The 17,162-nt window shown below is 39.8% G+C and overlaps 2 protein-coding genes across 12 annotated transcripts in view; one reads left to right on the top strand and one right to left on the bottom strand.

The window, feature by feature from the left end:
* Positions 1-6,099, top strand: part of stard5 (StAR related lipid transfer domain containing 5) — a 29,158-nt gene extending 23,059 nt beyond the window's left edge. The window contains exon 7 of the mRNA XM_061815595.1: positions 6,055-6,099. Coding sequence (XP_061671579.1) covers positions 6,055-6,084 — 30 coding nt within the window. The 3' untranslated portion in view covers positions 6,085-6,099. The remainder of the gene's footprint in view (positions 1-6,054) is intronic.
* The window catches only part of il16 (interleukin 16), a 107,826-nt gene continuing 90,675 nt past the window's right edge, over positions 12-17,162 (bottom strand). For 10 of the 11 annotated variants that reach the window (XM_061815584.1, XM_061815587.1, XM_061815582.1 and 7 more), the window contains 8 exons: positions 14,058-14,130; positions 12,733-13,877; positions 12,262-12,416; positions 11,890-12,055; positions 10,636-10,737; positions 9,143-9,362; positions 7,980-8,108; positions 12-6,222 (listed from right to left, as the gene is read on the bottom strand). In XM_061815584.1, coding sequence (XP_061671568.1) covers positions 6,059-6,222; positions 7,980-8,108; positions 9,143-9,362; positions 10,636-10,737; positions 11,890-12,055; positions 12,262-12,416; positions 12,733-13,877; positions 14,058-14,130 — 2,154 coding nt within the window. In that variant the 3' untranslated portion in view covers positions 12-6,058. The remainder of the gene's footprint in view (positions 6,223-7,979; positions 8,109-9,142; positions 9,363-10,635; positions 10,738-11,889; positions 12,056-12,261; positions 12,417-12,732; positions 13,878-14,057; positions 14,131-17,162) is intronic. The other variant, XM_061815589.1, reaches the window with a different exon arrangement.

Consider the following 17,162-nt stretch of genomic DNA (forward strand, 5'->3'; position numbering starts at 1 on the left):
CTCACCCTATTGATAAGTGTGAGCCCAGACACCCTGCGGAGGAAACTCATTTCGTCCGCTTGTATCCAGGATCTTGTTCTTTAGGTCGTGCGGCATGTGCTGCACCGATCTACCTGTTGATCTCTCGCTTCATTCTTCCCTCATGGACAAGACCCCAAGATACTTGAGCTCCTCCCCTGGTGGCGAGATCTCATCCTTAACCTGGAGAGGTAACCACACTTTTCCGACTGAGGACCATAGTCTCCGTTTCTCATCTCAGCTGCTTCACACTGCTGCAAACTGCCCGAGTTAGCGTTGATTATGGTTTTTGATGGAGCTAACAGAACTAGTAAAGAAAAGCTAATTTATTTGTATAACGCATTTCAAACACAAGGTAACTCAATGTGCTTTACATGATCAAAAACATTCAAATAAACAGAAGAAATAAAAACATTTGAAAAAAAAAAACAGCTTACAGTGCAAGAAATATTGAAGAATTGGAAGTACCAGTATGTGAAGTTCTCCTGTTATGACAAAATAGTTGTCAATACAAATAATTGACAACAGTTCTGAAAATTTCTCTATTTATTAAATTAATAAATAAAAATTAAATTAAATATTTAGGTTTCTATTGTAGCTTGGAAGTCTATACATTATTAAAACATTTGGGTCACCTTTAACTAAAAAACATACATATTCAAAGGCGCTGAAATTACCCAGTATAATTTCTTTACACTGAGATAGTGCCTTAAAAACAGCAATACCTATTTGACACTTGCTCATAAAATTAAAATGTGGTGGTGTTGCCTCATTTAAAATGCTATTACAGCTACTTTCTGTTACCTACGTTTTATTTAATAACAAAAATCTTGGTTTGTAATGATGTAATTAATCAACATTGATTGACCTGACATAAGTCTCGCACCGATAACTGGAGACAATGGTTTGATAGATTCACATTTTTTCCTCACTAAGTTTGAAGTTCTTTTTTTAATGCTTTTTTTCTTCGAAGAACTTTCTACAACTCTGCATAAAAAGAAACAGTTTGGACTCGTACCCCCATCTGAAGGTGGAGGGAAGCTACTGTCTGGTCCACCGGGATGAACTACATCATCTACAAAAAGTAGAAAAGCAATACTGAGGCCACCAAGCAGGACCCCCTCTATGCCTCAGCTGCTCCAAGATATTGTGTCCATAAAAGTTATGAACATAATAACTGTCAAAGGGCAGCCTTGGCAAAGTCCAACTCACACTGGAAACAAATCCAACTTACTGCTGGCAATTCAGAGCAAACTCTGACATCTGTCGTACAGGGACCAAACAGCCGTATCATGGGGTTCGGTATCCCATACCCCGAAGGTCCCCCCACAGGACTTCCTTAGGGTCACGGTTGAAAGCCTTCTCCAAGTCCACAAAACACACATAGACTGGTTGTGCGAACTGCCATGCACTCTTCAGGACCCTGCTGAGGGTGTAGATTTGGATCCCTGTACCATGACCAGGACGAAAACCCACAATGTTCCTCCTGAATCTGAGATCCGACTTCCTGATGGACCCTCCTCTCAAGCACTCTCGAATAGACCTTACCATGGAGGCTGAGGAGTGTGATCTACCTGTAGTTTAAAGACACCCTCCGTACCCCCTTCTTAAAAGGGAGACCACCACCCCTATCTGCCAATCCAGAGGAACTGTCCCCGATACCCACACAATGTTGCAGAGACATGCAAACCAGGACAGATAGCCTGATGAGATCCAGTCTTTACAAACTCTGGGAAATCTCATCCACACCCAGGGCCTTGTCACTGATGAGCTTTTAATCCACTTTGGTGACTTAAACCCCAGAGATAGGGAAGGCGTGCTGGTGCAATTGAGGAGGTCTTCAAAGTATTCTCCACACCGACTCACAATGTCCTGAGTCGAGGACAGCTGCGCCCCATCCTTATATACACAGTGTACACGATGCACTGCTTCTGCATCCTGAGATGCCAGAGGGTGGACCAGAATTTCCAAAGCTTTCTCCATGGCCTCACCAAATTCATCCCTTGTCTGAGTTGTTGCATCAACGAACACCAAAGCTGCATTCTGCTTGGCCAGTCGGTACCCATCAGCTGCCTCAAGAGCCCCACAGGTCCAAAATGCCCGATAAGACGCCTTTTTCAGCTTGACAGCAATTGCTTCAGCAATGGAAGCGTGGAACATAATCCACTCACACAATCTTCCTTGTAACCCCCGGAACATGAAACACACACATTTTACATTTTGAAATGATGGCAGGAAATAGATGTGGTCTTCCCCTGAGAAGGCTGTCAAATTGATGGTGATTCAGGCTTCTGGATTGGATTAAATTAATAGTTTTGATGACCACCTTCATGACGTTATCCATCTTAAATGACTTGTAACACAGATTTTCCTGGTCCAACATACAATAACAGTCCAAAACTCACGTCCTCTATTCGCAGACTGCATGCACTCTCTGAACTATGTCACAACACCCTTTTTTTCCCGATCATTGAGGGTGCACCAGGCTGCACCAGCGAGGCTGACAGCGCAGGACGAGTACGGTGAAATTATCAGATGCTATTATCGTAGCTTTCATCGGCACCCTCTCAATGAACTCTCCGGTAACTGTCAATGTGTCATCAACTCAGCTGATTAAAATGGCCAGTTGTGCAAAATCTGTAATGTCCATGCTTTCATCAATTGCAAGTTAAAACACAATAAATTCTTTTACTTTATGCTGTAACTAACTGTCCAAATCCACTGAAATATCAGAAATCATATCTGCAACTGTGTCTCGTGAAGATCATATTTGTAAAAGCCTGGCCACTTTTTTTTACAAACCTGCACGATGAAGGCAGCGGAGATTGTGTACCTTGAAAGGGGGAAAGAGGCCAGGCTTTTACAAATATGATCTTAATTAAACTATGCTCGAAAATCCTGTCCGTACCTTGGAGTCCTGCATTTTGATCCTACCCCATTTCGCTTGCCCATGAAAGACCTCGGATTTCTTGTAGATGTGAGTGCACTGTTGAATAAACTAAATGTCAAACTGAAATGCCAGGGCCCTTTTGTGCATGAAATGTAAAATTCAGTGAAGGCTTTCATGAGAGAGTTTCAGCTTCTCTCAAGCCAAGTGGAGAACAACAAGGTCACTCAATTGCCAAAACTAAAGAAAACAACATTGTCAGGTTTAAAAAGCTTGACTCTCTATTAAAAGAAGGCGAACAGACATGGCTTCAAGTTTTACTTGCTGCAAGGGGAGCGACATAACTTCTCCCTGCTTCCAACCAACTCCAACTCGTGTCCCCTTGCAGCTTCTTTTTATTCAGTGAATCACATGATGTGTGTGTGACTGTTTGATTGATTACATCTGTTAGATTGATGACATCTGTTTCCAAGACAATGAGTTCAAAGGTAGAAGTTAGGTGGTGATGTGTAACCAACTACAGTATGTACAAAAACAGAACATATGCATGATTTCTTTAACAAACATCAGTTGATCACCTCCACAAGTACTCATCCACATTAGCACTGCATGGAAAATTTTCAAGACAACTGAGAATAAAACGCACAATGTTTCTTCTCCTTTCAACTTTTGTGTTGATAATCTTCCAAATGATGTTCAGATGAAACTCATTGACCTGCATTGTGACACATTTCTGGTAGAGCACTTCAGGTCAATCTCACTACTGGATTTTTAATTTTACACACCTGCGAAGGCATGCTCAGGAGAGTCAAGTCGTCTATGGATCAATTTACACGTGTGAACAGACATTCTCAGCAATGAAGTTCAATAAATCTAAACACAGATCCTCCTCCATCGCCGCTGACGACCTCTCAGTTCTCCTTCACATAGACACCTCAGACATTCAGACAGATTTCAATGCCCTTGTTCAAGCCCAGGACAGACTGGATTATTCTCACTGAAGAGGAAAAATTAAGTGAAAACAAGTTTCAAGTTTCAGTATTTACCTTTATGTTACACTTGGAGAGCGAGCTCACTGCTCGGCCACTCGGTTGATCGGGAAGACTGAGGAATACTTCCATACAAAGTGCCGCTCACAGCTGTGTATGGAAGTATTCTTCCGTCTTCCCGATGAACCGATGCTGCTATGTCTTCATCAGATGAGGAAAACTCTGATAAATCCGCGCTGGGCATAAATGTGGTCCCATGTAATCGAACCTTTGTTGTGGCACGGAACACATCACGTCCGCACGTGTTGGTCATGTGACTCGCGAAAATGGCAGCGCCCCTGAAAATTTGTAATTGTCGATAAAAATCTTCTCAAGACACTATTAAATGAGAGAGGATTTAACATCACATTATCAAAATAGATTATATATTACATGACCTATTGGATACATTATTAATACAAACCAGTGGATTTCCCCTTTCAGTAAAAGTACTGGTACTTGTGCGAAAAAACTAGCTAACTGAAGTCACTACTTTATTTTGGTACAAATACAAAAGTAGACATATAAATGTGCTTACATTTAAAAAATATTTTTTAGACAAATTTTTCTTGATATAATTTTTTAAATTTTCTGAATGACCGGAAGGTTTTTTTTCTCATTGCAAGTATTGGACGAAAACAAAAGCAGGTTGGGTTAAATGAAAATTTATTTGTACTAAAATAAATGTACTGTATATTCTGCAAATAGTTAAAACTAAAAAAGGTAGATTTATTTCAAACATTTGACTCTTAAAGTGTGTTTAAATAATAAATTAATGCTCAAAGGTGACATAATTTACTGTAAGTGAGCCACACTTCAACAATCTAGCTTTCTAAAATGCAATGGACAGTGTGTGGCGGCAGAGAATCTGTTGGCTGTTTTCACAATTGCAGGGTCGGCAATGTGTCATGAAACCTTTTATGCTAATGTGGCTAATCAGTGCAAAAATCTCCAAGCCACACTCAAGTTAGCCACAACATCGTGTATTTCTAAGTAAAGCTTTAGCCATATTTAGCTAGTTCTTGTCACTTAAAACACTGTGGGCCCAATTAAAATGCCCGAGTCATCAATCAGGACTACGGCTGAACTATTTGGGAAATAACTCAAGTTGCAATTTATTTGTTTATTTGTACAAATATGGTGACTGCAATTAGAATGTGGTTTGGGTAGGTAAGTTTATTCTCCGTATTATTCACTCAATAAAAGAAATACATTGTTCTGTTTAATTAGACTTTCCCCTGGAATCAGACAATAATTACCATTTGCCAAGCCGATCAATGACATCATTGACATTGTTCCACAAGACATTCTCACCATCAGGTAGAGTACATTTATATTCCAAAAGCTGTTTTATTTTCAGCCTTGTCACGTGTCTTTTGAAGTAGCATTGTAAAGATCTGAGAGCCAATAAAGATTGAGTGATCACTTTATTTATATAACTATTTTTTTAATCAGGCAATGCTTTTGATGCGGGCGAGACATGGGCAATACTTGTGTTGCCGCATCATTTCTTTTACACTGTTATGACTAACATTTGAATGTTGTAAAGGTAACAAGCGCAATTTTAAAATGTAGGGAGTGGAAAGTATCTGTTTAAAAAATGAGTAACATTAAAAACAACAATATGCAGCATGCTGGAATAGCTGTAGATTTTTAGCCTCACAGTTCTGAGGACCTGGGTTCAAATCCTGGCCCCACCTGTGCGGAGTTTGCATGTTCGCCCCGTGCCTGCGTGGGTTTTCTCCGAGCAATCCGGTTTCCTCCCACATTTCCAAAACATGCATTATTTAGAGACTCTAAATTGCTCCTAGATGTGATTGTACGACTGTTGTCTGTCTCTATGTGCCCTGCGATTGGCTGGCAACTGGTTCAGGGTGTACCCTGCCTCCTGCCCGCTGACAACTGGGATGCGCTTTGACACTCCTGCAACCCTCATGAGGATAAGTGACTCGAAAATGGATGGATGAAAAAGAACAATAAATACTCAAGTATACATACAAAAAAAACAACTACAGTACAGGAATAAAGTATTTGTACTTTGTTACTCGACATCTATTTCTGCGTGGTTTCCATGTGTTTGACAGCCACAATATAACGTTGTTGTGTTTTGGTCTCTGTAAGAGCTTCAAGTGGCTGTGTTTCTCCTCCTGATCTCCACCGTGATGGAACCATCAGGTAAAGCCTTGATCATGTTCCAGGCCTCAAAGCGGGTCATGTTCTGAAAATTGGTACCCTGGACTTGCAACACTTCATCTCCACACTGAAGATTGCATTGTTCTGCAGCTCCACCTGAAACATATCATTTATTCATTCATAATAATTTGATAAATGTCTCAGAGACTATGCTGCATCAATAAATGCTTGGACTCATTCATTTCAGTGGGTTCTCTGTATTTTACCATTGTAAACAGGAATTAGGAATTTCGAACTCAATTCACCTTTTTATACCTATGTTTAAAGCCCAACTGACATGAAAACCATTATATTTAGTATGTTTTTAATTAAAAAAAAAAAAAAGACAGCCAGAATGGAGCCATCCATTTTTTCACCACAAAACATGAAATTTGATGTATTTTGGCTTTTTGTAACTCCCGCCATGGAAATCCTCTCAAGGGATTTCTTTTGGAGAAAAAGCAGGAAGTGACGTTGTCAGCAGGAGCACAGTCAGGCGGTCTCGTGTGTTTATACTAGTTTTACCTGCTGGAAGGTAGCTATTTGTTCCTTCGTGTTAGCCAAAATACCGTACCGGCTCGTTGTATTGCTGGATATTGTTTGAACACTCCACTGAAGATGGATTTACTCTTCATACTTTTCCAAAAGACCCGGTTCGTCGTCAAAAAAATGGATTGCGCAGGTGCGAAGGACAAGAGCTTTGTGGGTTCCAAATAACAGGTAGGTGTGTACAGAGCTACTAGAAAAAAACAATAGTGGGAGGGGGGGAGTAATCCTCTCAGAATGAAACAAAAGATCCGCGTACGTAAGTTAGGAGTGGTAAATGTGACGATGTGCCGTCTTTGGCAGTGCCGCGTCCGCCGAGCGCGGCTCATCGCAGCGCCGCCGGCTTGGCTCATACATACTGTCGGGAAGTCTGTTTTTAGTTAGAAGTGATCCACATATCTAAATAGGGCTCTAAATGATAGGGAAATATTGCCCCGGTCACTTCACTCAATTCTGTGATGTTCTGTTCTTCGAAAAGAGTTTCTGAGTCCCATAGCAAGTGCCACTACGTGTTTTTAATGGTGAATGTCCTGGTATGACATCTGCTGATGACGTTGCAGGCAATATGGCTACCACTTGGATGTTGAATGAGACTTTCGCAACTTTGCGCATGGATGACATGCTCTCCGCTCATATTTATTTTTTCGTATAGACATTGAAGTGAATAATGTTATATGTGTTTTTCACTCCAATATCTATTTTGCAATGTATATAGGGATGTCGGCGGGAGTTCAAGATGGCTTTCTGTGCTTCTGTGACAAATTCTAAATTACATTTAACCTTTAAAAGGTGTGGTATGGGATAGGGGCATTGGGACGGAAGGGAAATGAGATGCAGCAAATCAGAACATTATATATATCAATATTGCCACTTTGTTTGTCTTTGGGATTTTCTCCCTCAGTGCAGGCAACATGTTGGTGAAAGCAGTCAGAAGGCACTACAAAAAAAAAAGAAAAAAATGTGGGACTGCTGCACTATTCCAGGATCTAGATTCATTGCTATCATCAATACCAAAATGAAATTCCAAGTTTCCCAAGACATTTTCAGACCACCAATTAAAGCCGAACAGAAGACACAACTGCACAACAATCAGATGGCTCAAGATGTGATATTTACTCGAGTAGCACTTCAGATTAATTGTACTTGTCAGTTTTTTTTAATACAAGATACATTTTACTCTTACTCAAGAATTTATGTATGTTTGTCCCGTGTAAATATTCCCACATTTTCACTTTTGATTTCAACTGTTTGACTACTTGACTGTATACTTGATGCATACCATGTACAATAACATGACTGAATCTCATGTGTGTAAGTTTCATTTTTACCTTTTAAGATCCTGTTGATGAATAAAGGCCTGTCTCCATGAATTGAACCCTTTCCTCCCTCCAGACTGAAGCCAACTCTACTTGCATCTTTCCGCAACTCCACACTCAACAAAGTACCTGGCTCTTCCACTGCAAGCACACAAACTACTCAATTACAAAGGGCCCTCAATTTAATGTGGTACAAACATATATTTCAATGTTAAAAAGCACTCACAATGAACTAGATTGTACAGCACTTTGGGAACCTTGTGTTTGTTTAAATTATGTTATGTAAATAAAGTGGATTAGATTAGACTGGAAGGTGGGAGCATATGTAAAAATTTCCCAAGAAAAAAAAAAATCCCCTTTAAATATGAAAATGCTTACTGTGGAAGTGATGAGAGAGGGATTTTTTTTTATAATATTCATGAAAGAAGACAAAAAAGGCACTTTTGATGTACAGTGTAAAGTGTGGGAATTAATTGTTTCTGTTCTTCATTGGTGTTGTGACTCTTTAGAAATATTGCCACACTCAAAGAAATGCATTTCTAGATAACATGGTTTTTGACAAAAACATGGCCATTTGGGTGTCTGAGTAGAAGTCTAAGCGGCCCGTTACACCCCCTTACCTGGCAAGTTTTTTTTTGTCAAATGTTGAGGGATGTCAAGTTATTTGTAATGTCATGGTAATGCCATTTTTCCCCCACACATGACGATCACTGTCTTTACTGTGTTCCATGGTTTATTTGATGCTTTGGAAATAATTTTGTTGGAGAGCCCTAAAATTCTGTGGAAGGTCTCAGTGGAATGCAGACCTTGACTTGTGCTGTAAGATTCCGACTACAATTTTTTTAGGAAAAGCATGACGAAAACAGGTGAACTCAATTTGGGACTAGTCAGAGGTACTTTAAATGGTAATCACTGTATGCTCACTCCCATTGAACGAGTTGGAATATGTTAGTTAATAGCTTTGTTGTAAACACAGCTACAGTCCCGCTTGAAAGAAGGTGTGCGCACATATGGAACCACACAATCTTAACTGCTTAGTTTTATTTCCCCCTTTAATAAAAGCAGTTTTTTAGTTGATTTGTCACATTCATTGTGGAAGAAGTTCCTTTTTTTACAGTCACTGAAAAGAGGCCTTTGTTACATTGAAAATGGAAATTGTAGATGAACTAATTTACTTGCGCAGTTGGACTCCTCACTCCTGCCTTTTCTCTGTTCCTCTAATCTCTTGGAGACAACCACCACAGCAAGTTCTAGAGAGCGGGCCTGACGCAGGACTGCAGCGGCATCTGCATGTGTGACCCCACGAAGCGTTTGGCCGTTTATAGAAAGCACCTTGTCTCCTTTCTGGATCGTGCCCTCTTTTGTCGCAAGGCCGCTGGGAAACACTTTGTGGACCTGCACAAACAAGTCCATTTTTATACCATCTGCGTTACAGTCACTGATTGCATTTTCAATGTGACATCAAAGATCGGACTCAAGTAGAGGTGTCATAGTAAATTAACATTTAATCGATCATCAAATTAATCGACAACTATATCTGTTAATCAGTTTGCGCTCTTGTTTAACAGAAAATGCAAATTGTCTGATTTCAGCTTCCCAACAGTAAATATTATTTGATATCTGTAGTCCTTCGTCAAAGCAAAGTGATCGTATTTGTATTCAGCAAAAATAAGACATTTACAAACATCCGCTTTTACTTTGGAGAACAATTATCAACATTTTTGTCTATTCTCTGGCAGGGTATTGACAAAATTAGTGAACTGTAGATCAGACTAGTTGCCCTTCAAATTCATCATTACCTTCGAACTACAGTAGCTTTCAGTTTCACGGTTTCAAAAATGTTGCTGAGTACAACATCACTCTCTTTTATGTAATATTGCTGAAAATGTTGATGATTTGATTTGTTTAGTCAATAAACTAAATATTTGATTATTACCCATTCATTTTTTGAGGAGATTATCCTCATAACATCCTATCCCAGCTGTCACCAAGTGTATCGATTATTAATAATTTATTGCAACTCTTTCCAACTACTATGCCAATAATCACTTGCTCAGTCTTCCTATGCAGTCAGTTGGAGTCAAAAGGCAAACCATTGTTTTGGGCACCGATGAGGCCGATGACAGTGGTGTCATCTGTGAACTTGACTTTGACATCTGGGTGCCTTGCAGTGCATTCGTTTGTGTAGAATGAGAAGATCAGAGGGGAGAGGACACAACTTTGGGGTGCCCCCTTTGCTGATAGTGCGTGTGTATGAGGTGGTGTCCCTCAGCCTCACCGGTTGTGTTGTAGTAGGAAGTTGTAGATGGATTTTCTCCGGGTAAACCATTTTTTTCCCACATCCCCAAAACATCCATGGTGGGTGGATTAAAGGCTCTAAATTCTCTGAATATGAGTGTGAAAGCCCTGCAACTGCCTGACAACCAGTTCAGGGTGTACCCCGCTTCGCACACAAAGATAGCTGTGTGTGATGGGCTCTAGCACGATGATAAGCATGACAGGAAATTTACTTTGCTTTGCCTCCTAGAAGTTGTGACTGAGATCTGATAAATACAACTCAAGTTTTTGACTTAAACAAGTTAAAATTAAAAGTCAAACCCTTTTTTTTTTTTCAAATAGCTGATGCAGCGTGTAAAAAATAAAGATGTCAAGAATGTCGCTTACTTACTGTTAAAGCTTTATTCTCCCGGTCACAGCCTCCAGCAATGCTGAAGCCCAATCCAGCTCCTGCCTCCTTATGTAGAATCACAACATGGATGTCTTGTAGTTGCTGAAGAGAAAATTTGTTTTACATCAGTCAGTAATATTCATTTGTCTTTTGTTGGTATTTGTTAAATTGCAGCATTCGACAAACATGACAGATGGACCTCTTGAACATACATGGAACAAAATACAGAGTAAACCAAAGTCTAAAACCATTAGACATTGGAATATTGACATTTTTATGCTATGAGTTCTATGTTTCATCCTGAAACCTCAAGGTGCACCACTGTCATAAGAAAGTTATGAATAATGTTAAATGAACAGTAAAAATAACTATATAAATCTGGGTTCTTGCCAAAAGGCTGACAAACTGATGTCCAACCCTGTCCCTCCCCCACAGATGAGTATATGATGCATCGCTCCCCGACAGAAGTTGATGCATTAAAAACTGGAGTATTAGCAGAGTAGTGAAAGGGAAGCAGGGGTGGGATGTGATCAGACCAGAACCAGCACATCAGGACCCGGCCCGGTGCCCACCCCATTATTTGGAATGCCACTCTCCCAGGGCATCAAGAATAAGGAATGAATATGCCCAATGTGGAGAGTAAAATGTGGGTATTAAAAAAAAAAAAAACGGGAACTGAAATCTCCCGACCATTGTCCTGCATGGTTCTTCTCCTGCCCTTGTCCTGTCCTTCCCTCACAGGGAGTAGTGCTACAACCCCAGCCAACATCCACATTTGTTTTGTTGTTCTAGATTTTTTAATGATTTACTTTTTACATCCTGTCTATAACTACCGCTTTGTCTTATTTCCTTGTTTCTCTCTCACCTGTAGAAACTTTGTTCCGGTTGACTGATTGACTCTGATCCTTCATAACCCACTCATCCATCCATCTATCCATCCATCCATCCATCCATCCATCCATCCATCCATCCATCCATCCATCCATCCATCCATTCATTCATGCCCAACCAAGGTGGGAGGTGGTGACACCCCACCGTGAGGCCCCAAATTAGCCAGGGTCAGGCCAGGCACCCCACACAGCCCGAGGGAGAGAAGAACTATTTCTGTCTTTGTCATGTCTTTGGTTTGACTGGTATTTAACCATTAATCCCTGCAGAGAGGGCACGTCTGAGGCAGTCTGCTTCGGGTGGTTGGCCAGTTTTCTACAACTCATGTATACTATTGTTCAAAAACGCATAGTGCCAATGTTTTACCTTCAGCGATTCTTCGTCCAAAGCTCTAACTTCTTTGGTCATCTTATGTATTTCCTCTGATGGGATGGCTGAGATGACTGACTGTGCACAAGTGGAGGGAACTATTACTTCTTGCAGGGGTTCTCCCTCCCCAATCTTAATGGTACAAGCTCTGAGAGTTGCCAAGCTGTGTTTAGGAAAAGAAACAACTACTTGTGGTCATATCATCACACAGAGTAATGCATTAGTGTCATACTATTCTCTCCACAACACCGATGATTACATAGGAAGTGGCTTATTTTAACTTTCGTTTTAAACCCACTTCCTGTTGAACAGAAATGAAATACAGTTCTCTCTCTTGCAAGTTCCTCTTCCAATATGTGTATGTCATACCTAATAGAAAATCCTGTATCAGGGACATCTGAAATGGGGTCACACTCATGAGGGTTTAGTACGTCTACAGCAGTGAACTCCGAAAGATTTGGGAAGTCACAGACCAGACCGTGTTCAGTAGACAATGGAAGGGTCCGCATCAACGCTTGAGATACCTGTAACCATGTCGACACATTGAAATGGAATGGATTACTTCAATTAACATTGTTTTAATACTAACAATTATTATGTTAAGAGTAGGCTACAAAGTGAACGCACTTTGCATTGAACTGTGATAATTTAGTAGGTATTACATCATAGCGTGTGAGGCATGTAAAATACGTGATAAATGTTGTGTAGCATATTAACTACTAATTACTTGGCATCACATAGTTAACCACAGCCATTTTTATTATTATCATTATTAATCAGGTTAAATGAATATAATCAAGAAATTACACAATGACAATATTTGTGTGTGTGTAAGAATACCTGGTTACTAAAGGCAAGGATTTTACCAAAATATTCTTCTTCCATGTCTCGATAAGCAGTACTGTCTGTCGACAGTTTGTCACTTGTGGTCAAGTGACAATCTTCTCTGTGATTCTCTCCTTCATCCTCTTCTGTCATTTCAGGAGAACTCTCCCATTTGCCATGTCTTGATCCGGTGCTGTGGGATGGAGTTGAGAGGCCTTCTGACCCTGCAGTCCTGCTGACCACTACTTTCTGTAAATCTGCTACTTCAGTAACAAGCAATTCTTTGGATGTTGGGATATTCAAGGCATTTGGGGCTGAAACTGAATTTGAAAATATTGTCCCAGATTCTGAATCAGTGTGAGAAGACAAATGATCGATAGATGACTGTCTAGAGCGAGATTCAGCCTTGGAAATGTTTTTTGTCTCACTAGTTTCAAGATTCAGCGATGATACAGGAGAGGGGGACAAGCATGGTTCTGTTACCACAGAAAAGGCAGACTGGTTAGCCTGGATTTCTTGTGGGATATAATTTTCGTTTTTTCCGTATTTTCTGTCCAATTCTCTCTCCGTCAGAGGAAATGAGGTAGATGGGACTACATGCCTCTTATTGTCCCCTTTCTTTGGACTGTCTGGAGTTAAAAAAATCTCAAAGGAATGTATTTTGTCTTTAATGGACAAGTTGGCAATAGATGAGACAAATCTCATATTGAAGCTTCTGTTGAAGCCGACAGCATGCCTTGGCTTTCCAAATTCACCCTGCTTCTTCTGGTCTTGCTCATGTCGAATTTTTCTCAGGCTCTGGCGAAACCCAGCAGGCTTGGGTGCCACTGGAGGTCCCTTTTTTGATCCTAGAGAGACCTCACATTTCTCATCAGTGGTGAGGTTGGACAAATAATCTGAGGCGCCATCAGCAGCACGGTAATTCAGATCTGGCATATCCTCTGAATTTTTCATTTTATCAATCTTAGGGTAGATACTGACTGGTTGAGCACTCTCTCCAGGGTGATGGAGAAAGGAGTGTAGGTTGTTGACTTCTTTCAAATTTTCAGGGGAACTGTCTGCAAGGCGAATCCAGGGATCGTGAAGCTGGTCTCCAACTTGTGCCTGCCTTCCAAAAGCTCCTCTTCTTGACTGTGCACAAAGCTCAGATGATGGTCCACCTGTCCTCACAACATAGAAGAATATGTAAGTTTAACCGGGGTAACAATTTGTATTTAAGACCATGATTTGAGTATTATTGTGTGAATAAAACATTATAATAGTCTTGGAACAACTATGTAATAGACCAGCATCCGTCTGAAAATTCACTTGGTACTGAAATGCATCAAATGTTATCTTACCTGTGTGCAGCTCGGCCTCTAAAGTGAAGTTTTGTCTTCTCCTCTCTAAGTGTTTTCTCATTTGATCTTCTTCCTGATTGAAAAACATGAAGTAATGTCACATAGTGCAACAACATTGCCTGCTTCCGCTCCGACACTCACCCACTCACAGCTTGCTGCAAACACAAGAAAAGTGTCGGTCCTCCCTTTAATGGCACCCTATGCGAAACCACCCCTCAACACAAACAAACACACACATGTGCATGCATGTAAACATATACATGATAAACACATGTGCATGCAATGAAAAACACGAGTGGATCTTATATTTTCTTGGAAAATATAATTACAAAAAAATAGAGTCAACGAAACATGGAAAATGAAAAAAATATAAATCCCATTTTATTAACATTTTATGGTATATCAACAATCTTTTAACAATCAAGCCGAGCATCAACTTCCCCAATGCTACAGCAGGACCTGATGTTGCACTTTGTGGCATGCCGAATGGATTTGTGTTGAAGTGAGAATAATATGATTGTTGTTAAATTATTAGTTTTTCACCCCTAGTCCCAAGAGGAATTGTGTTTTTCATATGTTGTTCTTTTCAATTCTTATGCAACATAAATTTTATCTAAGAGCGTCAAGAGAAAAAAATGTTAATTCAAGCATGAGTGTTAACTTTAAGAGTGATGCGTAAGTTTGATTTGTAACAGCGAGAAAAATGAAAATGTACATGACAAAGAGCAACAAAATAACATGGATAAACAGGTTGTGTTCTTCACAATGCACATTTTTGATGTAAAACTAAAACACTACTAAAATAATTTACCACATCACAATATATTCAAACAGTCAATTGTTATTTCAATCAATTTCAGTGATTCATATGGGGTGCCATTTGTGAAGCTGGTCATTCTAAAAATAACAGCAGAATGTTGTAACATAGCTTCAAAACATAAAAAAGTTATTTTAGTGAAAATTTTGAACAATATTTGTCTAATTTATTGTAAAATCCAAATATTAAATATATTACAATACATAGGTACTAAACACCTATCAATCATAAATGTAAATAAATGCTAAACAGGAATTTAATGTTAAATATAAATCTTAATAGAAAAACTAAAACAAGCATGTTGAATGCTAAATCTGAATACTTCACGTCAAACTAAATATTTAATATGAAAATCCACATTGTCAAAAAAAAATAATAATGGAAGTTCCAAAATAAAAGAAGTTTGAAAAACAAATACAATTAAAAATATCATATACAGAGAAACTGAGGTCCCTGTTGTACTTTTTCCAATTAAAACTCTTTAAACTTCAGTTTGACTAGATACTGTAGTATATGTAATATTGTTACGTGTGTGTGTGTTTTGGAAATAGCAAGCGCTGAAAATTGTAAACACGGGTGAGTGTGATCGCGCTGAACATTGTAAACTCGGGGGAATTGAAAAACTGTCAAGCAGGGTGTGGGGGGCTGAAACAATCCTGGCACCCCGTTTCATAATGCCGCGCCCCCCAGTTTGAAAAACCATTGTATTATTGTGAGATCCGATGTGCATCAAATTGTCTGAGAGTCAAGTGATTTGTTTTCATGTTTCCACATTCGCTTAAGATTCTGGCCAGTTACATGATTCAACAACATCAAACCAAGACAAACTAGGAGTTCAAGTAGTACAATAAATGACTGTGTACTGTATTTGTTCATGCAGACCAAAGAAAAAGAACATAAACAATTTACAGCAAGAGGCATTTTGATTGTATTGCTCAACCAAGACAAATGTTGTTCTGGAAAACACAATGCTTTCCAAAGCAGTCATAGGAGCGTGTTGAGGCTGAAAATAATATTGGTTTACAGATATCTATCAATCCATGGATTTATGGATATCTATCGAGCTAACAAAAACAGACACAAACACAGACCCCACACACACGCACACAGCGGATGAAATGAGTGTTTTGCATGTTACCTTTTTTTCTCATTCAATATATTTCCAAAGGAGCTATTGATTGACATCAGAATTTCACCAGATGTTGGGAGCAATCCAAGTAATCCATAAGTACAAAGAAGAACAAATAAGATAAGAAATTAAGTTGAGTGTAGTAGTGGGAAATGACACAAAGAAATATTGAACACGCCAACTGGAATTTATATAATATTTTGTACAAAAGCGTTTGTTTGAAATGGGAGCTTCAAGATGCCTCCTGTATAGTCAAACTAGTGGCATGCATTGCTTTGTTGTGATCTTGGCTCTTTCCTCCACGGAGGCACTCTTCAAATCATGACAGTTGCGTGGACTTTCTTTATGGTCCTTGAGTTTCAGTTCTTTTTATTGATTTTTACAGTTTCCTGTCGGGCAGAACACAGCAGGTGAGACTGGAGGAAGTGACCTCATCTGCATGCACCACAAGGACTGGGAAATCCCGAGGTTGTGTCCTCTCTCCACTGCTCTTCTCTGTCTACACGAACAACTACACCTCAGCACACCCGGCTGTCAAACTCCTGAAGTTTGCAGATGACACCTCAGTCATCATCCTCAACAAAGATGCTGACGAGTCTGCTTATCAACAGGAAGTGGAGCGGCTGGAGCTGTGGTTTAGCCGATACAACCTGGATCTGAACACGCTCAAGACTGTAAAAAATGATTGTTGACTTCCAGATCTATGCTTCACCACAGCTCCCCCATGTGCTGTCCTTCTGCCTTGTGTCAACCGTCAAAATCTTCAAGTTTCTGGGAACTGAAGTGGGAGATCATCATCAACTCCATCCTCAAAAAAAATCCAACAGAGGTAATACTTTCTGCGGCTTCTAAAGAAGCATGGCCTGCCAAAGGAGCTGTTGAGGCAGTTTTTCAAAAGCAGTCATTGAATCAATACTTTATTCTTCCAATCAGATTGATTTGATGATGCCACAAAAAAGGAAAGGAAAAACTCTGACTGCCAGAGGCAATCAAAACTGCTGAAAAGATTGTACCCCTCTACTCACCCATGAGGACCCACCTGCTACCAGAACTAAATCAAGGTGCATGTACAATTGTCTTGGACCCTCCACATTCTGGTCACCACCTCTTCTAGTTCCTTCCCTCAGGAAGGTGTTACCGAACAATGCAAACTAAAACA

This window comes from Syngnathoides biaculeatus, chromosome 3 (genome assembly GCF_019802595.1).
Source record: "Syngnathoides biaculeatus isolate LvHL_M chromosome 3, ASM1980259v1, whole genome shotgun sequence".
NCBI classification, from domain to species: Eukaryota; Metazoa; Chordata; class Actinopteri; order Syngnathiformes; family Syngnathidae; genus Syngnathoides; species Syngnathoides biaculeatus.